The sequence below is a fragment of the Acromyrmex echinatior genome, chromosome 1 (genome assembly GCF_024713525.1).
Source record: "Acromyrmex echinatior isolate Ae372 chromosome 1, ASM2471352v2, whole genome shotgun sequence".
NCBI lineage: Eukaryota > Metazoa > Arthropoda > Insecta > Hymenoptera > Formicidae > Acromyrmex > Acromyrmex echinatior.
Window position 1 is genome coordinate 15,175,860 of NC_141852.1, and position 26,642 is coordinate 15,202,501.

Sequence of the window (26,642 nt, forward strand, 5' to 3'; positions counted from 1 at the left end):
GTGTTATCGTTCCACTGACACCATCGACCACCGAAGAGAGCGTAGTGGCGAGTGGCTCGACGTCGATCATGGCAAAGCGAAATGGATCGGCGACACAGCTGCAACGTCTTCCCGGCATCGAGCCGATTTCCGGCCATGACGTGTCCGCCGGTTGGCTCTGAGGAAACGGATATGTCGCCAACGGGCGGCGGCCGACCAGCTGACACAGGAAGCATCAATCGGAACTCAGCTACGAGCTTCGTTTACAACGGCCATGAGGCTAGAACGATGTCGACGACGATCGTGCATGCATGCACGTACGCATGCGGCACGACCGTCTCGACGTCGGCAGACGCACAATGATGCCTTTCTCGCGACGCGACGCGCCATGCCGATTAAACGTAAGAGCGACGTCGATCGGAAATCTCGAAGAAATCCTATCTTTCATTAGGATATCATCCTCTACCCTTCACCAATCCTTTTACTACGAATACTTCCTTCAATGAAATAACGGCTCAAAATTTCACTTCAAGATTATTGGTACGTCATATTTATTACTTATATTTTATATATATTTATTTTTATATTCTTAATTTTATACATGTGAAGGAGAGTTTCTATGAGTATTGTAGTAAATTTATATTTTTATCTTTTTCAATTTAAATTTTCTCGAGCAGCAGTATACAAGATCGTATTTTATGTGTTTGTATTACTACTATTCAAAATTATTTTTTAAATTAGTTGGGATGATGGAATATCATATATGATTGATTGCAGTACTTTCTCGCGGCAGTCTTTGAGCAACGATCGACGGTAGATTGTATTGAGAATTATTACTATTACTACTACTGCCAGAACGGAAGTGGCATGTATGAGTCGATGGCAAATAGCCTAGCCAACACTAGTCTGTCAGATCTCGTAACAGAAGGGTGAAAAAAACATGGTTATATTATCTTATAAGTTAACTGTCGAGGGACGCAACGAATTGCGTTACCTGAACAGATGTTGAATCTATCGTATCTTCAGAGAGCTGGTCTACTGAAGAGCGAATCTCGTAGCCTCTTAGCTCCTTTCAAGCGACTATTTCTTCAATTTTTTCACTTTTAATTTTTTCCATATACTTATCTCACTCTAGTCACACGAACTAATCGATAATCAGTCATTGCCAATGGACGATTTCTATTATTTTTTATTCTATGATAGTATTTAGAACGGCCACAAACGCGCGGTACTGAAAGAATCAATTATACAATAACTTTTTTCCGTAAGATATGCACAATAGATTGCGTCAAAGGAGAGGCGGCTGGATCTTTAAAATCTCAAATTTCTGTAAAATTTCCGAGAAGCAATCGCTCGTTATTTATAAGCACGTAACTATTAACGAGTCGTCTTTTAACGATCCAACGCGTAACTCTTCTATATTTGGACTATCGAATGATTAAATCTTTCGTTACGCCAGGTCAAATCGGCGAGCGATCGAATCGATTCTCGCGAGGCACAGATGAGCAGATACAAGTGGCACGACCAAAGAACCCGCCGGTAGTACATAGTCGAGTAGTGGCCTAAAGGAATGAGAATCCTAGATATTACGTACTATTTCTTAGATATTACGTGTATGTACATTAATAACAATTATTACTATCATTAATGTCAAACGAACCGCGCGATCAGCACCACAGGTAAGTTCCTGAGGAGCAAGTCGCCCCTGAGGGCACTGTCCAATTGCTCGCTCGCTTCGTCCTCCTATTCGTCATCGATCTTCTCGTGATCTCGATAACAGCATAAGAGAGATATATAATCATTACTGAGAGAAGCACTATATATTTACCAAGCGGGTCAAACTGCCGAAGAAATATTCCTTTAAATGAAATAGGGTCAACGGGATCTGAGCGAATTAATTAAGCGAAATAATTAAGCGATTTAAGCAAAGGTAAATTTTAAATGAGAGTTATTTAATGAATTTAAGAAGTTGCATGCTGCATTACATCAGCATTTTTCAATCTCGTTGAATTCGCGGCGCATTGAATAACGTACAATATTAAATGCAAATTTCGACGCTCAGCTTAGATATATTATCAGATATCTTCAAAACAATATATGGAAATAAAAAGTAAGGTTCCAAAGGTTTTTATTTTATTGTATTAAAAGTGATTTTATAGCAATGACGATATCAGTTTGGTTAAAATGAAAGATTAAAGTAAACACAATATATAATAATTTAAATAATATTCATAATTTTTTACAATACTTTTCACTCTGCACCTTACTCGCTTTTTTATTTATTTTTAAATTTATTTACTTTTTTTATCTTTTCGTGACACTCTTGGAGATCCTTTGTGATACACTACCGCGGGGCATACTGGTTGAAAAATCCTGCATTACACTATAAAAGAAAATTTTATTTACTTGCGTAGAGAGTTAGTGTATAATAGAGATGTATAAATCAAGCATTTGTGAGGTCGAATTGAATCAAATTAAATTTTTAATAACATATTCGAAAACGAATTAAATCGAATTTGAAATTTTTACGTCAAATCGAATCGAATCAAATCTTGAAAACAAATCGATTTAAAATCAAATTTTCCCAGATTTACATTAAAAGCTAATTTAAAAGTAATAAATTATTTTCAGATTTTTCAAATAAATGAAAATAAATCACATGTAATTTAAAAGAGCCATGCATAAATGAAGTAAATAAAATAGGTGATTGATTCAAAATTGAATCACCGATTCGAAATTTCGAATTTATTCGATTTTGTATCTCTCAGTTTTGAAAATGAATCAAATCGAATTTATTATAATTTGATTCTATTCGATTCTAATTCGAACTATTTACACATCTCTAATGTATAATTTCAAAAACATAATATGACGGTTTGGCGTTCTTGGTAGATGTACAGTGATTTAGTCATTATACCACCTACGTGTATTATTTATATGAGATTATTAATGTAACTGTGTGAAGTTAGATTTCCCAATTGGTGATAAGTAGCGAGTATTTGTTGTGAAAGAAAAGAGAAAAAACGAACAAAACGCAAGTGGAACCAATGATTTCAATAAGCGCAAGATAAAGCGCGGAATGATTACAATAAAACGGAATTATTTGAATAAAACGACAGTCCTGCGAATCCAATCGAATTTTCTTACGATTATAGATGCATGAAGTAGTATTCCATTTGTTCGTGTTTCTACATCATATGCGACTTTTTGCGCGAAAACATACGAGAAGTAATAGAAAGCCGCGTATATACGGCGTCAAAAGACTTCTTGGAGTTGCACGCGACTTTGGACATCTTCCAAAGACAGCTGATCGCAATTCAGAGTTCGTAGTGAATTATGGACACATGAATTTCTACGTAAGAAATTTATGCGTTGAAACATAAGAATAACAGGCGTGACACTTGCGGCATTAATCGCTCGAGCAATCCATATGTTGCTCGAGATGACGTATTATTTAAAAAACGTGCAGCTAAAATGCAAGAATAACGAGAGGTGAGAATAAACTGGTTATCCAACTCCGAATTTAATTTTCGCGTTTTCCATTTGTATTAAAACATTAGCAAAAATTGTCCAAAAAGGTTTTTCTTTGTTTTTTCCACCGTACAACACCACAAATTTAATATTACGGTTAACCACCTCATTTGATGGACGCAATATTAATTTGCAAACGACGGGATTCGAATACATTAAATTTGAACGGATATGTTATTGGAGACAAACGTTCCATCCGATATAAAGCAATTATATCGATTCCGCGTTTTGTAGTATCGATTGAAATTCGATGGGAGTTAGCAGGCGATATAAACCAAATAACTATTAATAAATATTTATTCTGATAATCCGTTTATTTCATATCCAGCACTTTGTAAAAAGAATACAGCATGGAATGTTTGTAACGCGATTACTTTAAAAGGCGATAAATATTGGCAATAGAGGACTGGCAGTAATGTACATTGATAGTTTATGAAGGCATCGATTAATATTAATTTGTTGAATGTTCAACGTGGATCGCTTTGCAAAGTGTAAAGTTATTAAAATATTTCATTTGCAATACACACGATAATCCAAAATGGTTTTTGATACTTAAACATTTTTAATCAAATTAATTTTTCGTTACCATAAAGCTTTTTGGCATATAGGAAAAGCATCGGGAGCAGAGAAATATAAGAAATAATCAAACTACGCACGGGACATAATCCACGTTATGCATTCGTGTATTTAGGTCTCGTACGTTCTAACAATAAGATTAAAAATTTACAGAGATTTACCTCTTTGCAGATGTAATTAAACTATCTTTTTTTGACAGATCCTTTGCCTAAGTATATTCCTTAATCTACTACGTATGCATATCTTAATTTAAATATCAGTAAAGAGTCATTCGCACGGCGCCAGCTCGCAACGATAACGACGATGCAGTTTCTTCGGACAGGGACGACCGCCGTTTGCAGCCTCTCGCTAATTGCATAAACCAATATGATATTATCAGGAAAGGTCTCGTAATAATATTATGTATATACGAAAGCTTCGTCATACTTCATTAATAATACTGACACAACAGTTTATATTATTCCAGCGAGCCATATATACCACAAATTCCGCAAATACTAATATAATAATAACGCGTCTAACAGCCTGAAGCCAATTAGCTTACCTCGATTGTACGATAACTTGTGACGCGACCAACGCCGCAAGTGACACTACACGGCGACCAATTTGACCAACGAGTCACCACACAATCCACGGGAGGAGGTGGCGGAGGAGGAGTCAACGAGTCGGTAGGTGTTTGATCTCGGTTTACGGTCTCGTTAAAGGCCTGGCCAGTAAGGGCAACTCTCACCTGAGAACAAGAATTGAGATGACATCTCCATCCCGCTCGCGCGTGTTGATTTTTGATGAAATGTTGTCACTTACAACATTACAGGTATTGCCACACTCGTCCGCCGTTAGGAAATTATTCCGGTTGCCACGACATCCGCCGTACGCGAAGGATACACACATTAATTTCCGCGGGTTGAAAGCCCACCTCTGAAAGTAACCCCTGCACGGGCCGGGATCTGCATCCTCCATACACACGACTGTAAAAAAGATAAATATAATAATTTTCAGAAGCTACTGCAAAAATTTATGCATGTTGCAAAGATTAACTCTCCGGAGCTGGGAAGCTTGGATCCACTCAATTATATTTCTCCAGAGATAATGGTGGGTCCATTGAATTGGATCCTCTACGTGATTATTTTAATAACACAGATTTTGATAAATAAAAGTAATCAGTTTTTTCTGTGAAGTAATGTTAAATAAAAAATACATTGTTATATTTGAATTTATTGTTAATTCTTAATTTTTGTATCTACTATTATGGTAATTGTCGTTTTATACAAAAATGTCAAATAATTCAGTTTCTTTATGTTACATCTACACATTTATATTATTCTTATTAAAATAAATTTAATATCCATTCTTTTTTTGTACGCATTGTATCAGCTTGGTTCCTTGAAATTCATTAATGTCTTTCAATCAATACAAATTAAATGGGTCTTACAAACCCTGCGTCAATAACTGTGTCATAGATTTTAGCGTCAGTTCCGGAATCTTAATTGTTGATTCCGATTAATCTTAATTGTCGAAGGAAAAAGCCTTGTTCTTTAAACATTCTTCAAATTTCTTATATTTTTTACCTTTTGCTGTTGCCATGTCAAATGTACAGTCCGACTGAACGAGACATGGCCTTTGCTGAAGTAATTCCACGCGCGAAGAGCATTCCGCTTGCAGCGATGGATCGACTATCAGCAATCTGGTTCTCAGTTTCACACCTTTGCCACAAGAAGCACTACATGGCGACCAATCGGACCAATCCGTCACCTTAAATCGTTATCAAACTGTGTAAATTATTGTGCGATGAATCTTTATTTTACCTCAAAGAAAAGACATAGCAACTATAAAGGTGGCAACAATACAAGTTTTTAATATATATATATAAAATTCATGTACATAGTTAAATAAAATAATTATGTTTGTAATAACTATAAAATACATGTTTTATTCAATATGTGCATTAATTTTACATAAAAGTTGTATAGTTGACTCTTTTATAGTTATATTATATTTTTCTCTAAGTGTGCGGCAAGATAGATTTTGAAAATCTGCACCTTGCACACAGGATCAAGCAATTCTTCCGTTCCCGCTTGACATGGTGGTTCCATACATTTCTCCTTCTCGACGAGCGACACGAGCGGGCATCGTTTGCGACCGCGATGGTCGCGGAACCTTCTTGTTCGCATTTTCAAACCGATCCCGCACGTGTTCGAACACTCGGACCACTCGCCCCATTCGGTGGTTTCGCAAAGTGGATCGCTCTGCGGCGAAATTATATCATCTTCACTCTCCTCCTCCCCCCTGAAATAACATATCGATCTTACATATGCATGAAGATTCAAATTTATTTAGCGACTGATCCATGAAATACATATTATATTCGCGTCAATTCCATTCTTATTGGGCTTCGACAATTTTTCAATCTTCATTAAAATGCGACAAAGGAATCGTGAACGCACTCACGAGCATTCAGGAATAGACGCGACACACATTTCCTTCGAAACCAGCTGTCTGTTACAGTTGAACATAGCAGCTTTCTCTGGCATTCTATACGACCTCGTGCGCATCCTTAAGCCTTTACCGCAGGTTACTGAACACGACGACCACGGCGAATAATCCGTCGTCTGGCATTCCGCTTAAAATTCAAAGTAAAATAAAGTTAAATTACCAAGATGAAGTTCACAAACTTTAATGAAGCTCAAAATCTCTATTGACTTGATGACAATGTCATTAAAATATCGTGGATGATAAGGCACTAACAAATATCGTAATAGATGATAAAGCAGTAACAAGAATTATCTCTAAGTTTCTCTGAGACTGCGCTCAGAGAAAAAGACAGACGATAATTATATAAATTTTGTATGTAGAATTAATGTAGAGACTAATATAGAAACTTTCTCTCATAATTATTGTAACTATAAAATAGCTTATCCAACTATACATTAATTCATACATGTGTACATTAATTCTACATATAAAACTTATTGTCATGTTTTTAGTTTTTTTTTTATTTTTTATAAAGTTTACTTTATAATTGCCATCACTTTGTTTTTCTCTGAGTGCTTTTTTTCAAAAAAGATCAACTATTAAAAATACGACATAACATGCATACGTCTCGATGTATCCTCAGTATTTTCGGCCACTTCTAAATCAGTTACTTGCTGCTGCAGAAGTTCCTCGCTGCATCCACGTGGAATAATTTTTTCCCGATTTAAGTACAATCTGGCCAGTGGGTGCATGGGCCTACCGGACGGATCATAAAACGGTGATCGCGGATCCTCCGGATAGAGTGTTGTTATCGGCTTCATTTTTTCACGTGGTTTCGTCTCAGAATTTGGCGACATATAACTAATGCCGTTGTCAGTACCGGCATCCCAAGGATAAAGATCGATTATCATACTCTTCGTCCAGGTGCAGTCCTTCTGACATAGATTCAATTTGCTCACTCCTACTACCCAGTCGGGAGACGGACCCAGCATCGAAGCTACCGAGAGAAGAGGATGTCCTCGATCTACCCTGAAAAGTAATAAAAATAAAATTGATAGATTTAAAAAATTAAAGATTATTCGAGATAATAAAATTAAAGATTATCGAGAATTTGATGTATTTAAATTGTTGAAAATCTTGTTATTATTTTTAAGAGAAAATATTAAAAAAATCAATGTCTTAATCTAATATAAATATAGTATTTAAAAAGTGTATAATCGCGACACGTGTTCAACTGTTCCGTTTTTATTATTCAAACTTTTTTGACAATATTCTTTTGAAATAATTTATTTAAAATATAAAATTTAGGAATTATATATATTTAATTACTACAGTTATTGAAATCAAATAATTTTAATATTTTGCCAAATGCATATTTCATAAGCGAACTATGTTTACCTAAAGCTCGTCGTTGTATTTGTATTAACATTAGGATACCATAGACCGGCAGCTTTAATAAGCGTCCTGAGGTGCCTGGCTTTCTCTCTCAATTCCGCTTCCACGCCCGTCGCGGATCCCCACTCAGCCAATTGTCGAAAACCATCCGTCGCGACATGATCTCTACCCCAGAAGGAAAAATTTGGCTCGTGTGATGCACCGATGACGTCGCTAAAATGAGTCAACCAGGCAGAAAATGGGAAATCTTTCGGGTGCGTTCTATTCGACCAAATGCCCTCCATAGTTAGCTGAAAAGATAAGGTTGATTATGTTTTGTGCATCTGTCATCGTAACGTCGACATAAATTAAAATAAAAACACAAATTACGCTATTTATAAAATTTGAAAAAATATAAAATTTTTATATTAATTTTTATATTTCTGTCAAATTTGTCGAAATATTTTATATCTTACCGAGTACTTTGCTTCGTCGCAAGCGCAACATTTAGTTTCGTTTAAACTATCGACTTCCGTGTTTGTCAATTCGCAAATAGTCTTAATGAGAGCACCATCTTCCGCGTACCATCGTACGTTGTTCTCCAAAATCATCGCGGTAAAAATGACGCACCCGGAGCCGGCTTGTGGCGCCCGCCACATTACTTGGATCTGTCAAGAAAATAAATTATTAAGCTTTTTAGGCTTTCACGAATAAATTATTAAATAAATAAAAAAATAAAAAAGAAATTAATACATTTTTACTATTATTTTTTAAATAATATATAAGGTATTTCCTGATATATCCAGATTTCCCACACAGATTTCAACAGTATATTCTATAAGCCAAAATAAGAAAAAAAATATATATATATATATATATATATATATATATATATACGGAAAATCTGTGCATATCTTATATATTAATAAAAAAATATATTTATAAAGATGTATTAATAAAGTATATTAATAATAAAGTATATTAATGTCTTTTTTATTTTTTTATAATTTTTTAAAAGAGTCACGCATATATTTGCTTGTACTCGTACTTCAGACTTCGGGTACTCAGTTGCCTCGGAGATCGTGTTAATGCAATCCTCGTTGAAGGTAGTTAAAGAATCCGGAAACAGTTGGAAATAACCAACACGAGCTAAAGGATTATTCGGCGCGTGCTGCGAAGTCACCGTGAGCGTGAAGCGCGTGAATTGTTGCAGTCTTTCATGTGTTTGTGATCCTAAAATATCACATTAATTATAAAAGCGACAATTTACAATTTTTTTATATTTTTTGCGTTTACTGAAATCTTTCACCCGTCTCCTATATATTACTAATTTTTTTATACAATCTTTTAGGTATATACAACCTTGCAAGTTAATTGTATGAATTGCATTCGGAATGTATCCGTTGTTCTGTCCGCTGATAAGAATCCTGTAACCACCATCACCTGCCGTCCTGCTCGTGGAAGTTTGTTCCACTGTTGGTCTCATGGGACATCCGGCGTGAGTCACAGCGAGAAGACACGCCGTCAACATTAGAAATAACATTTTGGAATATCTGGAACATTTTATATATAATATTTCGAAAGTTATTCCCAACTTGCTTAAAGCAATTTAAAGCTATACATAAAACATAAGGCAATAAGATATAATTAATAAGTTAATCGGCCAATCAGAGTTATAGAGATATAAGGCAATAACGTAAATAATAGTAAATTTAAAATATTGATTTGTTTTCTGCTTAAATATTTTGTATATTATAGCCTTTAGACTCTTTATGCATTTAAAATTTTTCAAAGCTATCTATAATTATTCAACAGTGTTCATTTTTATAAAAAATATATGTGGTTACCATTTTTTTATTATGCAATTTTATCATATGTTTTGCAAAAATTCTTTATAATACAATACAATCGTTGTTATTAAAGTTGTTATAAAATTTAACAGTTATACAGAGAAGATGGTTTTGCTGAAAATTTATCTAAAAATTTAACTAGATACAGATTCGGAAAAATAATTTTGTAGGATCATCAAAATAATTATATAGGAAACTCAAATATAATGGGAGTACTACTGCAAAAAGTTTTAACATTCTAGCAACCATTCTTTAATCAGTTTAAGCGTACTACGTTATTATTTTGATGATCCAACAAAATTATTTTCAGATCCGTATCTATCTAAGTTTCTAAATCATTCTTTCCGAGTAAATCCATACTTCAACATTTGTATGAAATCTGTAACACGAGAATGACATTCTGCCGACTTTGTCCTTGAATTCACGCCTCGCTTACTCTGCTAAGAAAATTGCTGCAATTGACAGCGTCGCGAAACCGTGCGAATCTCAGCTGATTTTAATCGCTATTGTCAGAATCCATCTGTAAAGCGACGAATGAACACAGTCGTATGATCCGAATTCCATTGACCTCTTCCGACCATTATTGTTAGACGTTAGATTTGAAACGATAAATCGCCACAGAAACACCTTGTACTTTATTGAGCCATAAAACAGCGATGCATAATCGCAAGTGGATCGCGAGTCGAGCACGATTTCACAAACGCAAATAGAGAACGGAGATTGTAATTGCGGGCAAACTGCAATTGGGAAATCGTTAGATTATGAATAGACGACGGAAGGAGAAGATTCGGAAATATTTTATTCTTTCTGAATCAAAAATATAATCGGGATAATATTTTTTCTACAGTTAATAAAACTGACATTTTTAATTGATAAAATAAAATTGTTTTTTTTCTTTTTTTATTAATATTTATATAAAAAATTGTGCTGATAGGACCCGCGTGATTAAATCTGGAACAATTTTGAAATTGATCGTGCGAGTTCATATATAATCGCGTGACATAATATAATAGTAATTGTGTTACATAATTTACTATTAATGATGCTCGATTCTCGCAGCGATAATGGAGAAGCGATTTTTTCATTTCATAGAGAAGGGATTGTGAGAATGCTAATTACTATCTCCGGCAGGACTCTCTCATAAATAAATTCTGCGAAACGGAAAAGAGATTGATCATAATTACGTTTCAATAGATTTATAATTGAGCGAATTTTTTCCTTTTTTTTTTTTATCAAACTATCATTTATTTCTCTGTGTGTAGATTCGTGATATTTTATTATATGATCACGAGAAATTTATAATAAATCAAGATTATACAATCCGTGACCCCAAGTAATCCACGATCAAGACACTTGGTCAAGATTCACACTCCGATTATTATAATTAATCGACATCTTCGCCATACTAGACAAGCAGAAAGTAGTCAAGACGATGTAATAAAATATGATTGCCTTAAGATATGCATTTATCCATTAGTTATAAAATGCTAATAAAATAAATTGAAATGATAAAAGTCTGAACATATAATGAATAATGTTAAAGTAAAAGAAGATATAAAAAGATATAAAATTATATGGAAGAAACATTCAAAAAAATAATTTATCGAAATATAAATTAAAGAAGATTGAATCTAATGATTATAATCGAAATGAAATATGTTTATTTTTAAAAATGAAAGCTCTGTATAAATACGTGAAGAAACACGTTAAATATAAAAATAAAGATACGTGCGAGTCTCTCACATGAATTTTGAGACATTATTAATACTATAATAAAATTAAAATAAAAGCCTGAACACATAATGTTGACCACATAGTGTTGAAATAAAAGATATATTTAATGTATAAAAAAGATATAAAAAAGATATAAAAGTACATGGAATGGAAGAAACATTTAGAAAAAACAATTTATCCGAATATAAATGAAAGAAAACTAAACAAGTAATGATTACTCGCAGAATGAAACATATTTATTTTTTTTTAAGATCTTTAAATGCACACATGTTAAACATAAAAAGAAGGATATATGCAAGTCTCTCGGATAAGCTTCGCGACGTTATTGCAACCACGTGCGAAGTCGAAGCGCGTGCATATTCCGCGCTTAGTGCATCCGATTACAGTTGAATAACTGAAAGAACTAGGTCGGGACTTGTGCCAATTCGCCTCGACCGGCTTTCGAGATCGGCGCTCGCGAGAAGCGTGTATGTAAGTAGCTGTAGGTTTCTAGAACGCCGACTCGGCGAGACGAACGATGCAAGACGACGAGAAAGAGCGGGCAGTGCACGACCCCGTAGGACCGGAAATTGCAGAGCACAGCGCCCGAGAGATTCATCTTCCGTACTCTCGGTACGTAGTGCGATCCATTCCGTCTATCACGCGCTCCGGATACGGAAGCGTCTCTTCATGAAATTTGATGTACAAGATGTGTGAGAAATTCGAGAATTTCATGCTCCTTGAAATCTCGAAGAGTATCGGTCGTATGTATCATAAAATGTATCGTGCAGGAGGATGCAATGAGATGCTTAGACAACCGCGAGTTTTTACGTTAAGAAATCGTGAAAGTGAAATACTTCTCGTGTGTCAAGCATATCAAGCACTCCACTTAATTCTCGCGATAAATTTAATCATTGAATATAATTATAATCTCCGGCAAACGATAAAAAATAACCAATCATTTACTTAATAATCTATACATTGCAATTCCTGCAAAATAAATTATATATGTATACATAAACATTGTGTAAATAACATTATATTTTTATTTAACAACATATTTTATAGTTTATTTTTTATCATTAAAAATAAAATCATTGTGAAAATTATTGACAAAAATTTCAATTTTTTTTGTACAAGTAGATTCAAGGCGATTTATGCAAAATTTCAGTGTAGAGGATAGTTGTTCTGTATAAATAAACAATTAATCTTTTAATGAAACTTCAATAAAACTTTACAAAAATTATCTTTAAAATATTTATATAACAAAATTGAAATTTTGTTATTACTTCTTAATTATATTTCTATTAGAGCACACTTTTTTTATTGAAATAATTTTTAGGTTCTAATCTCTGTTAAGAGAGAGAAGTTTTTTATATTACTTTTAAATATGCTTTTTAAATAAACTGTAATTTTTCATAATTTTTTCATTGTTTCAAAAATATTTGTAATACAGGGTTGGCCATATTCGACGGAAAGATGTTTTTTTTTCAATCATGGGAAAGAGATGTTAGATCGAGTAACGACGTTTCCCATGATTGAAAAAAAAACATCTTTCCGTCGAATATGGCCAACCCTGTATATCCTTTGGACATTACTTAATAATTAAGCGCTTTCACGAGAATTTTATTTATATCGCTGTGTTCCTTACCACGTGGTCTTATTCTTGGTTTTTTTAGCAGAGTTTATAATAGATTTTGCGATCAATATTCACTTTCACGGTTTCATCTTTCTTGTGTATTCATTAATCGTAAATTTCACATTGAAATTATATAGAGCTCGGTGATGGCTGCGATAGCTACTGCTTCGCATGTACATACGCATGAAAACTGATGCATATATGATGTACGGTCAAACTTGTACTCTCCATTATATCCCTACTCGCGAACGCTTGCGTGGGTGAGTTTATGCGTGTCACAGCACGCCCGCAATTAGCGAAATAATTAATAGTATGGGCACTCAACACGCACTCGATCCATAATACACCTCAATCTGTATTCCGTATTTAGTAAATTTATTAGAAATGTGTAAATAATTAATTTCCTCTGTGATTAATTAATTTTCATCTGTGCGTTTTTCGTATTAAAGTATTTCATTATTGTCGTATTTTATCTCTAGTACAATAAAATTTATTTTAGTTATTGCACATTTATATGAATAATGATTTATACGATGCATCTTTACACTCGATCATATTTTATTTTTCCCTGTAGACATGTAATAAATTAAATCATCTTTTCTTTTTCCGTCACGTATATTTAAATTTTGTAATACATCACTTTTAACAAATTGCGCCTATGATTAATTACATACGTTAAAGCATTAATTGAACTGTATTTTTCCCTGCAAAATAATTGCTAAAGACATTCTTTCTATATTTCAATATTACATCTTTAATGATATTCTTTTATATTATTTCTAAGAAATCATCTATACTAAAAAACTAGTAACGAATAAAGGTGACAGCTGTACAAACTTTATAATGTTAATGTATGCAGTTTAATAAGCTATTTTATATGATACTTGTCATAACTAAAATAGTTGTAATAAATAAAATAATTTATTTATCTATGTATATTAATTCCACATATAAACTAGTTGTCATCTTTACAGTTTATTACCTTTACAGAAATAACCTAACATTTATTATTGGCCAATTTATTATTGAAAGACAATAAAATAATTACTTATTTAGAGTACTAAAAGTACTGGACAACAATGCTTTCATTACTTAAAATAAGTAATTAATTACCGTCTTTCAGTATTAGATTTTTGTAAAGGCACTATGTCTTTTTCTTTGAGTATACTACGATCTTTAATTAACTGTATTTATTTTCTTAATATTTTTAGCATAATAACATTTTATAATACTTAACAAATGATATTTATTTTAAATGTGATTAATCATCTTTTTATTAATCATTTATTGATATGTTTATTTTTAGAACAATTCTTCAATGAAATGATTCTTCATTACTAACAGATTACTGATTACAAATACATCTAATTAGTTATTTTACTGTTACTAGTGTTGTCATGATAATAATTGACATGGCTTAAATTCATGAGTCATGTGTCTTCCGTTAGCACAATTCGCTATTAGAGATCTGCAACGTTTGTATTCCTCGTATGACTTGACCATCTTTCAACTTTAACGAGCCATAATACAAATGAACATAGTTATTCAAGTCCCCAGCCTGTGATTCATTACATAGTGCAATTTCAAATCATTATCACGCATGATCACGCGATATCGCGTCAAATTGATCACGTTCAATTAATCTATTATGTTTGACTACGTTGCCTCTGAGCGATAATCACTGATTTGCCGTAATGGTCGGCTTAACTAGTTGAATCTACGATTTATTAAAATTTCAACTTGCGAAGCTTTCGGGCACTTATGTTTGAACAGGCCGTCTCGAAAATTGCGTTTGCCATTTAGCCATGAAAGCGGTGCGCCGACATTGCTTTTACTAATTCATAACTATTTCGCGGTGGACGCTGATCGATAACCGCCCTACAGCCGTTTTGTTAAACGTTCCACAGCTACCTTTTATTTCTTAAACACTAAGCTTCATTGAGAGCGTCCATCAATTAAATTTATACATACTTTACCATGTTATTTCCGATCCGCTTAGCTTATACACAGCGTACTTTATTCACTGCACAATTAATGCACCCGCGTAATACATGAAAGATGACTTTTAGAAGACGCATTTATATCACTAGCAAAAGAAAAACGGAAACTTGGACGATTGACGAGCGAATCCTCGTCAGATATAATTCGCGGAATGATGAACGTTGCGGGGAACAGCTTCTTTTATGAAGCACTTGGTCCTTTCACGCACTTACAAACCTCTACGGCTTCGGGGTGTTTTATCCACGGTCAAATCTAATTGTTTGTCACGACGGAATAATGTGATCAGAGATCGTAACTCTTAAATTAAGTTATTAATTAAAAAGAGATTTGAATTTAAACTTTCGAGATAATTAGATATCTTTATCAATTTTTAATAATTAGATTTAAACTGATGAACTATTTAATTAAATATCAATAAAAAATTAGGATAAATAATTATATCTAGTGTTATATAAAAAAATAAATACTGAAATTTTTCCATTTGTAGTAGACAGAAATATTCAAAATTTCAATTGAGCAAAACTTATCAATGTTCCACATGCAATATTTTACATTTCATATATCTAAATAGTTACACATGCAAAATGCATCCAATTATTTGAAATTTGAATTTCATAATTTTAACTATATTAAAATCGAGAATAAATTTTCATAATGTCAACATCATTAAGCATGACACAAGATTAATTGTATTGATCAGTCCGAGGTAAACAAGATTCTCATTTAAATTCTAATCACAATACGCACACGCACACACACATAAAAAAACACACACTGAAAAAAATGTTTGATAGAAATATACGAGTCAGAAAATTCTAATCATGTTAATCAGAAAAAAATTAGTTATCTGAATTAAAATTATAATAAATTCAACCAGAAAATTCTGATTTATCAACATTTAACAACACTGTTTAATAAAATTTGTAATGTCAAAATTATTCAATTTAAGTTATTTTCAATCTTCATCTTTTTCATTTCTATAGATCACTATTGCTCCTATTCAACATGTTATTAATTTAACTAAAACAATGACGTTAAATAATTTAACTCAAAAAATATATTAAATTTGAATAAAATTTAGTTTATTATTTACTAAGTACACATATCAATATGAATCTTGTTTATTTTGAAACTAAGTACAATGGAATGAATTGATTTACATTTTAACACACTTAGAAGTAACATTTAAAAATAACACAATGTTATTTAACAATGTTATTTAACTTAAGGGATTAGATGCCATTGCTTTTTTGATATCTAACAGTGAATGAGAATTCTAATTAATACCATTTTTTTTTCAGTATATATATATATATTATATAAAAATTGTGAATTCACTTATATATATTAGGTGTTGGAATTAATTCGTAGCGTTTTTAATGAAAGAATGTTATTTATTTCACATGAGCATTAAAAAATACATTAATGAAAGTACTTCCCATCACTTGTAAAACGCTACGAATTAATTCCAACACCTAATATATATATATATATATATATATATATAGGGGGAGAGAGAGAGAGAGAGAAAAAGAGAGATCGGCGTGTTTGCGAATATATTATTATGTAACCAAACTCCACAATAGACTGATTAGTCACAGAATTGCCTACGTGACGCGTTTCGCGACACATCCGTTCGATCAGATTATGCAGTTGAATAGATCGTGAGCAGAAATCGTGGATTACTCACTGGCAGATGTACAAGACTCGTGAATGTTCTCGCTGGTCAAACCGACAGATACTGATGGAGAAATCGGATGCCGTGTACTCCGTTTCTAGTGAACCGACAGTATTCCGAAGAATTTTATCGCGAGTCGCGGGGTCAGTTTTGGGTCAGTGTATATCGCTAACGACGCCTTAAAGATAATGCGGAAACATCCACGATAAACACCAGTGGTGCGTCCAAAGATATGCGAATATTCAACGGGGTTTACAAATCGTTTCTCTTGAACTCGAAACTAATGACGAAGAGAAATTTCGAAGAGACTGTTATTCCAGATTATCGGTCGATCTTTACGAATCGGTATTGAGATTCTTATTTGAAGCCTCGTTTAATAAACGAGCATTATATTTTAGACAAAACAGAATAAAGTTAATAAGACAGCGAGAATATCACAAAAATTTATTTCATCTTTCGCGAGAAATAAGAAGAAGATATCTTCGATTGGGCTTCAGGCGAATCAATTGAAGTCCCAGCAGACGTTGAATGCATCGACATCATTGCCGAGGTCTTATACCGGGTGTCGTTCGAATATCGCGCCTCAACAACAATGACAGTCACGATGAGACATACGCATGCGTTATATTATCGACAAAAGTCCACGGCAAGTGCTCGGTCAGTCGCGGCCGAGCCGCGCCGCGCGAGGGGCTTCGATTTGACGTTTCTCCTCGCTGCGACTATCCAGCCTCGCTCGCCTACGACGCGAACGTCGTAACCGCCTTGCAGTTTCTCCGATTGGTAAGGCTTTCGACTTCGAAATGGGAACATCGTGAGATCATCTCATCATTGCCCGTCATCCGTCGTCGTCATCGCCGGAGCGGTTCTCCAAGCGCGCCGCCGCACTGCGCCGGTCCCTCAAGAGAGGCATCGCCGCTCATCGCGTACGCCGCTCCTGATTTGACGAGGCCAAGGACGTTTACGTTTGCGAACATAGACGCATACAGGTGGAAGACGCAGACAATTGATAAACGCGAGAGGAACGGGACGATCCCAGGTGGAAGGCTGAAGAGGCACGCAATTCGTCGTCTATCATGGCAAGCTTGGCGAGCAGTTCATCGTCGGCGGGCCTCACTAGAGCCCCGACGATGCTGGAGCAGCTCCTCGAAGAGATTAATTTCCAGAGGACAAAAGAGCTCAGGCAAATGCTCAAGGATGGTTCGTATTCGTTGCCGCTGGGGTAAAGCGGTTCAGCATATCTGTCGAGTAAGGGGGGGCATGATAATAATGTGTGCGTACATTGAGGGTGAGAACGTACACAAGCCGAGTTAGGGTGTGCTTTAACCAGGAATTATGTAAAGGGGATGTTTTGAAGGGTTGACCGCCGATAGGAAATATACAACCGTCTCGCTTATGGGAGATATACTTCAAAGAAACAAAATTGTTCTTCTTTTTTGCTTAATTTTTGTTTTGAAACTAATATTTTCTCTATTTTATTTTATTTCAATTTTTTGAATGTAAAAAGACCTGTCCATATCTTTATTATTATTTATATCAAATTTTTAATTTATGTTAAAAGAATTTTAAGTATCTTGTGCAGTTTAATTTATTTCTCAATGCCTTAAGCTTTTAAAATTTAGATAACACAGATGAAAAGATTTAAAAATAATTTTTAATGCACGGAAAATATTTTTTAATTACAATATTTTGTAAGCGAGTTGCTTAACACTAGATAATATCTTCATCGCTCTGAATGCGCTTAATAATGAAGATTGCTCATTTAGTCTACTTATTTTTGTTAACGATAGAGTTTAATAAATGTTTCGCTAATCGCTATAACTATGTATTTTATTAGTCGGAGCCACAGTAATTTATTTTGTGTCCATGGACTAAAATATTTCAAGTAGCCTTTTAAGATGTAATATCATCTGATATTTTTTTAAAAGTTAAATTAATTAAAAAATTAATTTTCTTAAAATCTTTCAAAAATCTTTTATTTATTTGCAATATAAAAATAATGAAAAGCATACGATAAAATTACATAAATTGATAAAATAGCAAATATTATATTTTCCAATAAGAATAGAAAACAAATTTAATTTTTTTATCATAAATTGCGTTTTATTATTAGTCATCTTATTTATCTAATGACTTTAAATTATCTGTAAACAACATTCTTTCAACATTCAACTAAATTAAAATTTTTTTCTAAAATTTGCCCTCCTATATGGACTGTAATCACTCGGTACATGCCTTTATATAGCATTAAGAAGAATACTTGTAGAGTAATGTATGTATTATATCGTGTTTCTAATCATAACACAAATATATACCATGAATCATGTCATTTGTTTTCCTTATGTTATCTTTAGAAACGTTGATATATATTATTATATGAATATAATACAATCTTATAATAAATTAAAAACTTTTAATTGCATTTATATTGATTGACATTTCTATTTTTATAATGTAATTGCACAATTTTTATCTCTTACTTAAATGTGGAATATTATTTCGCTTTTAATTCTTTTTCATTTTAGAGAATGGGTTTAAATTCAGTGATTTAAATAAAAGATTCTCAACATTATTTACCCAAATATTGTAATTAACAATTAATACATATCGTATTTATTAGAATGTTGAGATTGAACAGAATAGAAAGTTAAAGGACTAGTTAAAACGTATCAATTATTTGTCTCGGTTTCTAAGCTGGACTTTCTTCATCAATATCGCGTCATAACAGGTATTGATTACCTGATATTTCCCGCCTCTTGTGTTCGTTGTTGTGTCTCTCCCCTTTCCGGTACACCCTTTCGCGCGTAACGAATCGGTCGGGAATAAATTCGGTGTTAATCAAACATCGCGTTGACATGAAAAATTTAAACGTTATTTTCGATTTCAAATTTTGATTTATCAAGTCTTTAAACACGCAAATTCTCTCATTTTTATCAGATTCCGGATTCGTCGTGCTGCAGGGCACAACATACTGGACGGATCTGTTTGTCCGTCACTTCCTCTTTCAAGCAGAGCATGCTATCGACGGTGATGATCTACTCTTTTTCGTCCGTAAGAAACACGTGAAGACCTCATCGAGATATCTGCCAAAGTTCGAGACTGAAGTCGATGTGTTTCGTAAAGACAGCAAGAAACTGCCGATCGGCGATCCCGATATCGATTGGGAGGAAACTGTGTACCTGAATCTCGTTGTGCACCAATTCGACTACACGCTTACATTGGCTATCTGTACAAGAACGAGCCCTAAGGAATTGCAAGTAAGAATCAGCTTTCGATCGAATTAGAAAAGAATTTTAAAAATACTATAGATGAATATTATACAGGATTGATTATTCAAATCGATTACATTTCTCTCTTATTTTTTCTTTTTTTTATTTTCGCTCAGAAAGAACGATTTTGCTAAAGTATCAGATCTAAAAATAATTTTGTTGGACCATCAAAATAATTTTGTAGAAGATTCAAATGTAACAATAATGCTGTAAAAAGTTTTGACATTCTATTGTATAATCAATTTAAGTGTCCTTACATAATTATTTTGATAGTCCAATAAAATTCTTTTTAGATAAACTTTTAGATTTTATTAAAACCTTCTTTCTATGCAAAGAAATTTTGGAATAATACCATAGTTGCAAGGTTTAAAATAACATTTTTTTTAATTAAGTTAAAATTAATAGCCTTGAAAATTTAATTTAATTAAGATACAAGTTAATTCATTTATTATGAGTTAAATGTGTTTCGTTTCATAATTTCAGAGAGAGAGAGAGAGAGAGAGAGAAAATTTCAATTTTATAAATAATGGAAATAATATGTATACCCTTTACTTAAAAATTCTATATACATATTTTGTTTACATTGTGGTTTACATATACTTACTAAATTTACTTAATAAATTTCGAAATATCAAAATTGTTGAAAATATGTCGTATATAAAAATGTGTTTCATATACGAACAAATTCGCACGACGCATCGCTCCACATAATGTAAAGCTTAACTTGTAAGTAGGCGTGCGGTACTCTTGTTTATTACCTAGTTAACTTCAAGAAAGTTAAATTAAAAGTTAATAGTTCTCGATTAAACGTAATTAAATTAAGTTAAAAATTAAAAGTCTGCAATATAACTAATATAAGTTAAGCTAAAATTATTTAACTTTTTAACTTCTTAACTTAACTTTGATCCTTTTAGACACTACCCAGTGCTGCATCTTTGTTATATTATCATTTCATTTTAATCATTTATTTTACATTTGTCATTATCTGTAGAACTGACAACCAGAACCATTAACACGACTTTTTTTAGGTACTGCGAAGGCATTCTCAGAAAGTATACGCCAGTCCAAGTCGACGGCGTATGGATGCTAAGGGTGATCTCGAGGAAATGACATACCCGCACATATGTTTCATGGTGGACAATTTCGACGAAGTTTTCTGTGATATTTTAGTCAGGGATGGGGAGATGGTGTGCGTGGAGTTGGTCGCCTCCGACCGGGAAGGCGCGATTCAGGGCGTCATTTTCCTCGGTTCGATCAGATACGACGCTTTGAAAAAAGTTTACGATGCCAGAGTGAGTTCTTATTATTTAGTTTGTTTTTGCATTGTTAAATTTAAATATATAAGATAAAGGTTGTCTTTGCTTTTAGTCGAGTCTAAGCACCAAAATGGCTCAGCGGATGACATTCGGCCTTTTCTCCGGCGCGGCCTCGCAAAGAGTAGAATTTGTACGAATGAAGGGACCACGTGGTATGTGTAAGAACTTTATCATATCTTTCTTTTGCTCGATTTGAATTAATTTATTTATTTATATGATTTAAATATACTATTTTAATATTAAAGAATGATTTTGCTGGAGTATTTAAAAGTTTAATTAGATAGTGATTTGCAAATAATTTTGTTGGACCATCAAAATAATTATGCAGGACGCTCAAATTGCTAGAATGTCAAAACTTTTTATAACATTGCCCATTATGCTTGAGATTTTTACATAACTACTAGCTAAATTTTTAGATAGATACTTCAGCAAAACTATTTTTCCGTGTATAATTTACCTACAACTTTTAATATAATAATTTATTTTAATACAGATAATACAAATAGAAAGTGAAAAAATATATTAAAATAATTTAAAAATTAAGCATAAAATATCGATGTAGGTATGTAATGAGAATACATTTCACCTTTATTTAACGTGACGCAATCGCTTGTGCAAAAGATGGAAAAATAGAATGTTTATATTTATCAATACGGCAAGGCGCAAAAAATATAAGAGTTCAATACGTTACGATAAGAGTTTGATTTACATATATGGGAATTATTTAGGCAAGGGACACGCGGAGATGGCCGTCACAAAACCGAAAGGTTCCGGTGCGGAGACGCCAACGTCGGAGCCGGGTTATTGTGCGACCGATTTGTGGGACGCCGATTGGGACGACGCAGAGGAACTCTTCATGTATCGCCATCAACGAAGGCTGTCCGATCCCAGCGCGAATTTGAACAACTTCGTGCGCGGAGGTTGGAGAACGAAACCAGATACGGTGGCTACTAAGGCGCGATCGGAGAATGAGGGTCTCGACTCCATGGCGAACGGTCTCAGCGAGATCGAAGCCGGTGATGTTCGAGACGGTAATTATCAGCGATGAATAATACAGACGAAATCGAGAACAGATTTTGCTACTCTTACTAGATTTTTAGTTCTACACTCTTAGACCGGTATTCATATCCTGCATTAAATATGGATAACATTTTTGCGAGCTGACTGCTCAAAAAATTCAGACGATATTTGTTTATAGTATAATCATAGGCGTATCCAGGTGAAAATTTGAAAAATTCAAACCCCCAAATTTTTTTATTTTTTTATTTTTAATGAAAAAAAATACAATTATACTTTTAACTTTGTATAAATTTTTTGTTGTCATATAAAATATGTTTTTCTTCTTGTTACGACTATAATAATTTTTATTTTCGTTAATTAAAGCTTTAACAAAATGTATATGATAAATATATAAAGAAAATTTTTGCAAGGTCGTCAAGCTAAAAAGCAGAATATATGCTAGATATTAATGTACTCCATTCGATCAAATGGACACATAACCCTCGGCCAAAATTATTTATATAATAACAGAATTGATAAACCTCCTCCCCCCCCCCAAATTCTGGGTATGTCCATGAGTATAACATAGCATTAAATGGATATGGACACATACAGCGTTTAGTATCTTTCTCTTCTCGATGTATTTCGTTCGCATCCACTCTCGGTCTGTGCATGCTCTTATGTTGTATCTGTGTAATGCACAATTGTCTTGATGTTATCAGGCAGACGCCTCCTGCTCTCGGCAACACACTTCTTCTCAATGCTGGCACTATAGACTCGAAGCTGATAGATCTAAATATTTTCAAAGGTGTGAATCAAAACTGCATTAAAGCGTGATAGAAAATGACCGCATGTATATATTAAAAGAGATTTTTCTATTGTGCGTTATTGCTCCAGTAGTTCTCGACATTTATTTCTTTAAACGGCGCAATTTAATGCACTATAGAAAGAAAATCTCTTATTTGAAACGGTATCTCGTTCAACGAATGTCTTGACTTGGACCGATCGGTGTTCACATGCAGTTAGTAATCTTTTAGGCAAACTTAGTGTAGTACTAGCACAGTGTTAAGAGTAGATGAAATAGCGAGAGAGATATAGAAATACAAGAGAAAAGAACAGATTCAGTTCTATCTTCACCGACACCACGAACCACCACCAATAACTATCACCACGACCACTACCACCACTACTACTACTATCACTACACTCTAACGTCTGGTTCAAACGCATATGTTGCGAAAAATGACAAAAAACTAATGAACGAACAAATAAAAAAGGAATTTATCTCTAATCACTCGCACGTGCCATGCCGGCTCTTTCCTTTGTAGCCGATGTACAGGATAGCAGCTGGGGCGGCCGGGGCTCACCGGGAAACCGCAGGAGTCCCCGATCGTTACGTCGACGAAGATCGCCATTGGCTCAGCAACAACTACAACAACATCCCGTCCACAACAAGCAACGACAACGTAATGCCCGGGAACGATCCGGAATGAATGAGAACTCGCCGAAACGCAAGGAGACGATTTATCGCGAGACACACGGTGAGTGTGCTCGTTCGCGCTGAAAACGATCAGTCCGATCAGTCTCTCTTGTCTCTGCTCTTGCCGACGCTCTCGCTTCTTGTGTGATTAGTAGAAACTCTGTGTTTAGCTCCTTTCCGAATTATAAGGTGTATCATCGTGTTCCATGTCTTTGAAACAAGCTTTGATAAGAATATATGGTATGTTACTATGAACAAAGAGACTTTTCTAAATATTTTTGTTTTGTCACTTGATTGATCACTAAAGCTAAAGTCTTACGTGAATAGAATGTTCAAGTTGCACCGAAAAAGGAATAAGTGGTTTTAGATAAATGCACGGAGAACAAAGCGCGAAAAGAGACCGGGAGCATGATCGTTTGTAGTCGCGACACGGGTGCAATCGCCGTCTAAATGACGACGTGGTTCTCGCGGCAGGTTTCCACACTCATCAGCAGAACAATCATCAGCAGAACCACCAGCACCAACACATAGAGGTGGGCAGCGAGATCTTAGTGCCGGCCGGCCGGTGCCTGACGGACGACAACGTCCGACAGAAGTTAGACTCGGGCGCGATATTGGTGCACGGCAAGGAGGAATTGCCGTTGGGTTACGACGTGGCTACCGCTACGGAGGACAATAACCGGAAACGACGTCCATACAGCGCCGGACACCTGTTCAATCATCATAACAGTTTAGAGAACGACGACGAGGAACACCGGCGACTCAGCGATGACGAGCTACTCAGGGTAAGACGGTCTGACAGCCGTCGCCGTCTGCGTAGCGCCGGTTCCGATCACGAGGACTACGCCTACGGACAGAACAAGAACAAGAACGACGAAATCAGAGACAAAAACGCGAACGCTCATCATGTGACGCGCATCAACGGCGAGGTCGTGTCGACACGTCGACAGAGCGCCACGTTACCCCGAAGACGACGTCGAAGGGCGCTTTCAGGCAGCTTCGCGGGTAACCCCTTACCCCCTCATCGAGTCACGCCGGACGGCACCGCGATCTACTACTGGTGCGAGCTCCCGCGCCGCCCCGGCTCACAGGGTAAATTTTTCCTACCCTTCCTGTGCCCTCACCCTAACATACCTCTCTATCCCTTTGCCCTCAACGAGCGAGCAATCCACTGATCATTATTTCTGTTGTATTGAATCGTTGTGCGTAATGTAGACGTGTGCTACCTGAATCCAAAGCATTCGTTTCAATGATTGTGTTTATGGGATGGTGAAACAGCTACGACTGTGATTACACGAGATGCGACGGAGGGTGATAATGCTGGTGGTGGTTTGCAAAGAGTTTGTTTGGGAAGTGACTTTTTCGATCATTTTCGAATGCTTGTAATGATTTTTGATCACGAATTTCACCTCCGATAATAAGCACGGTCATCAAAAGTAGGTAGATATAGTTAATTCATTTTGTGAACGTAATATTAATTCTATTTTTCAATACTCGTTTTCTGCAAGAATTCATAAAACATTTAGGTGCTAATTCTTCTTAAAGTAAACGACAAACTCTTGTGTGTGATTCATTTTCAGCGAATGTGGACCTCTCTGTGTGTAACTTGCATAATGTGATTTCTATACATTGAAAAACTATTTTCAACGAGGTTTATCATTATACATTTTTCGTAGTAAAAGTGAAAATTGATGTATCCTGATATTCCTTATTCTGGACGTTTTCTAGCAAGAATACAGTATAATACAATTATTACATCCTTGTTGTTTGCTAGTTAAACAAGAATGAAATGATTTACTGTGTCATACTACTATGTCCTTGCTGGAAAACGCTCTCTATTTGCTCTCTTGCGCATCTGTAATTCTTGTGCATAATCTGCATCATATACACATATTTGACATGTTCATCTTTTCCACTGTGACTCGTAACAACCTAATCAAAGGATGCATTTAATCTCCTATGATTTTAAGCTTGTGTCTATTTCATTGCTCGAATGAATATCTATCCTGTACTCAAACAACCGTCCTATTATTGCAGGACATGAAATATGTTACAACCTTTGAGTTGGGTTGTAATTAATAATATTTCTTTCCTTTCAGAATTGGATGATGGGGCATATAATCCACTTTGGACGATGAGAGGTTTTACCCAAACCTTCCATTTCTGGAAAGAGACGAAGCGAGCGCAGTCCGTACCTTTGAACGCTTTTTTAACGTACATTACGTTACCATGGTGGAGCATAGCGAAAGGTAAACCAAATCAAATTACATGAACATTTTTATTTTTTAATATCTATATGGAATGTTTGAAAGTTTCTCGGCCACGCTATGCTATTATATAAAATCTTTTTCGTCTCTATTAATAAAACACGTTGGTATAATCTAGAACATTAAATTAATTTTGTCTACGCAATTCAAATATAATATAAACCGTTCAATCTTTTTCCTTCAGCCGCGATAATTTCTGTTACAGATATTCTGGATCACCGAGAAGGACCTATCTTAACGTTTTAGCTGACAGTATAGTACATTCTAATTTTCATTTCAATACTTTCCTTTTTTTATTTTGTACGTATATCAACAATTGGCCCAAGGAATATAACAATGTATAGTTTACATAATAAATCAAATATTATTTACAAATTTGGGTCGTACTGCAAAGCAGTGTGGCAACATTCTGTGATTCCCTTTTAATTAATCAAATTTTACAACATATCATCTTTTATTTGACTATTTATACAAATGTAAAAATAAAAGGTAACATGAGAT

At 34.5% G+C, this 26,642-nt stretch overlaps 3 protein-coding genes across 14 annotated transcripts in view; 2 read left to right on the top strand and 1 right to left on the bottom strand.

The window, feature by feature from the left end:
• The window catches only part of Trpgamma (Transient receptor potential cation channel gamma), a 126,428-nt gene extending 122,142 nt beyond the window's left edge, over nt 1–4,286 (top strand). For all 9 annotated transcript variants that reach the window (XM_087413864.1, XM_087413889.1, XM_087413895.1 and 6 more), the window contains one exon: nt 1–4,286. In XM_087413864.1, the coding sequence (XP_087269990.1) occupies nt 1–161 (161 nt within the window). In that variant the 3' untranslated portion in view covers nt 162–4,286.
• fat-spondin (extracellular matrix protein f-spondin) lies at nt 4,173–16,925 on the bottom strand. Of its 3 annotated transcripts, none has more exons than XM_087413904.1 (12): nt 16,826–16,925; nt 9,295–9,485; nt 8,981–9,165; nt 8,409–8,600; nt 7,957–8,243; nt 7,184–7,587; nt 6,535–6,706; nt 6,126–6,372; nt 5,655–5,838; nt 4,891–5,054; nt 4,631–4,816; nt 4,173–4,434 (listed from the first exon to the last, which is right to left on the bottom strand). In XM_087413904.1, the coding sequence occupies exons 2-12, from the start codon at nt 9,473–9,475 to the stop codon at nt 4,354–4,356; spliced, it is 2,283 nt and encodes a 760-aa protein (XP_087270030.1). In that variant the 5' UTR covers nt 9,476–9,485; nt 16,826–16,925; the 3' UTR covers nt 4,173–4,353. The 3 variants fall into 3 exon arrangements, with proteins under 3 accessions (XP_087270030.1, XP_087270029.1, XP_087270033.1); XM_087413903.1 differs by lacking the exon at nt 16,826–16,925 and adding an exon at nt 15,106–15,299; XM_087413907.1 differs by lacking the exon at nt 16,826–16,925 and adding an exon at nt 13,147–13,337.
• On the top strand, nt 16,905–26,516 carry LOC105146954 (Uncharacterized protein C22orf9-like protein). 2 transcript variants are annotated; one of them, XM_011057625.2, is made up of 9 exons: nt 16,905–18,010; nt 19,748–20,067; nt 21,108–21,371; nt 21,448–21,547; nt 22,124–22,426; nt 23,723–23,935; nt 24,349–24,966; nt 25,974–26,123; nt 26,347–26,516. In XM_011057625.2, the coding sequence occupies exons 1-9, from the start codon at nt 17,887–17,889 to the stop codon at nt 26,385–26,387; spliced, it is 2,133 nt and encodes a 710-aa protein (XP_011055927.1). In that variant the 5' UTR covers nt 16,905–17,886; the 3' UTR covers nt 26,388–26,516. The 2 variants fall into 2 exon arrangements, with proteins under 2 accessions (XP_011055927.1, XP_011055928.1); XM_011057626.2 differs by lacking the exons at nt 23,723–23,935; nt 24,349–24,966.
• Nucleotides 26,517–26,642: the final 126 nt, after the last annotated feature.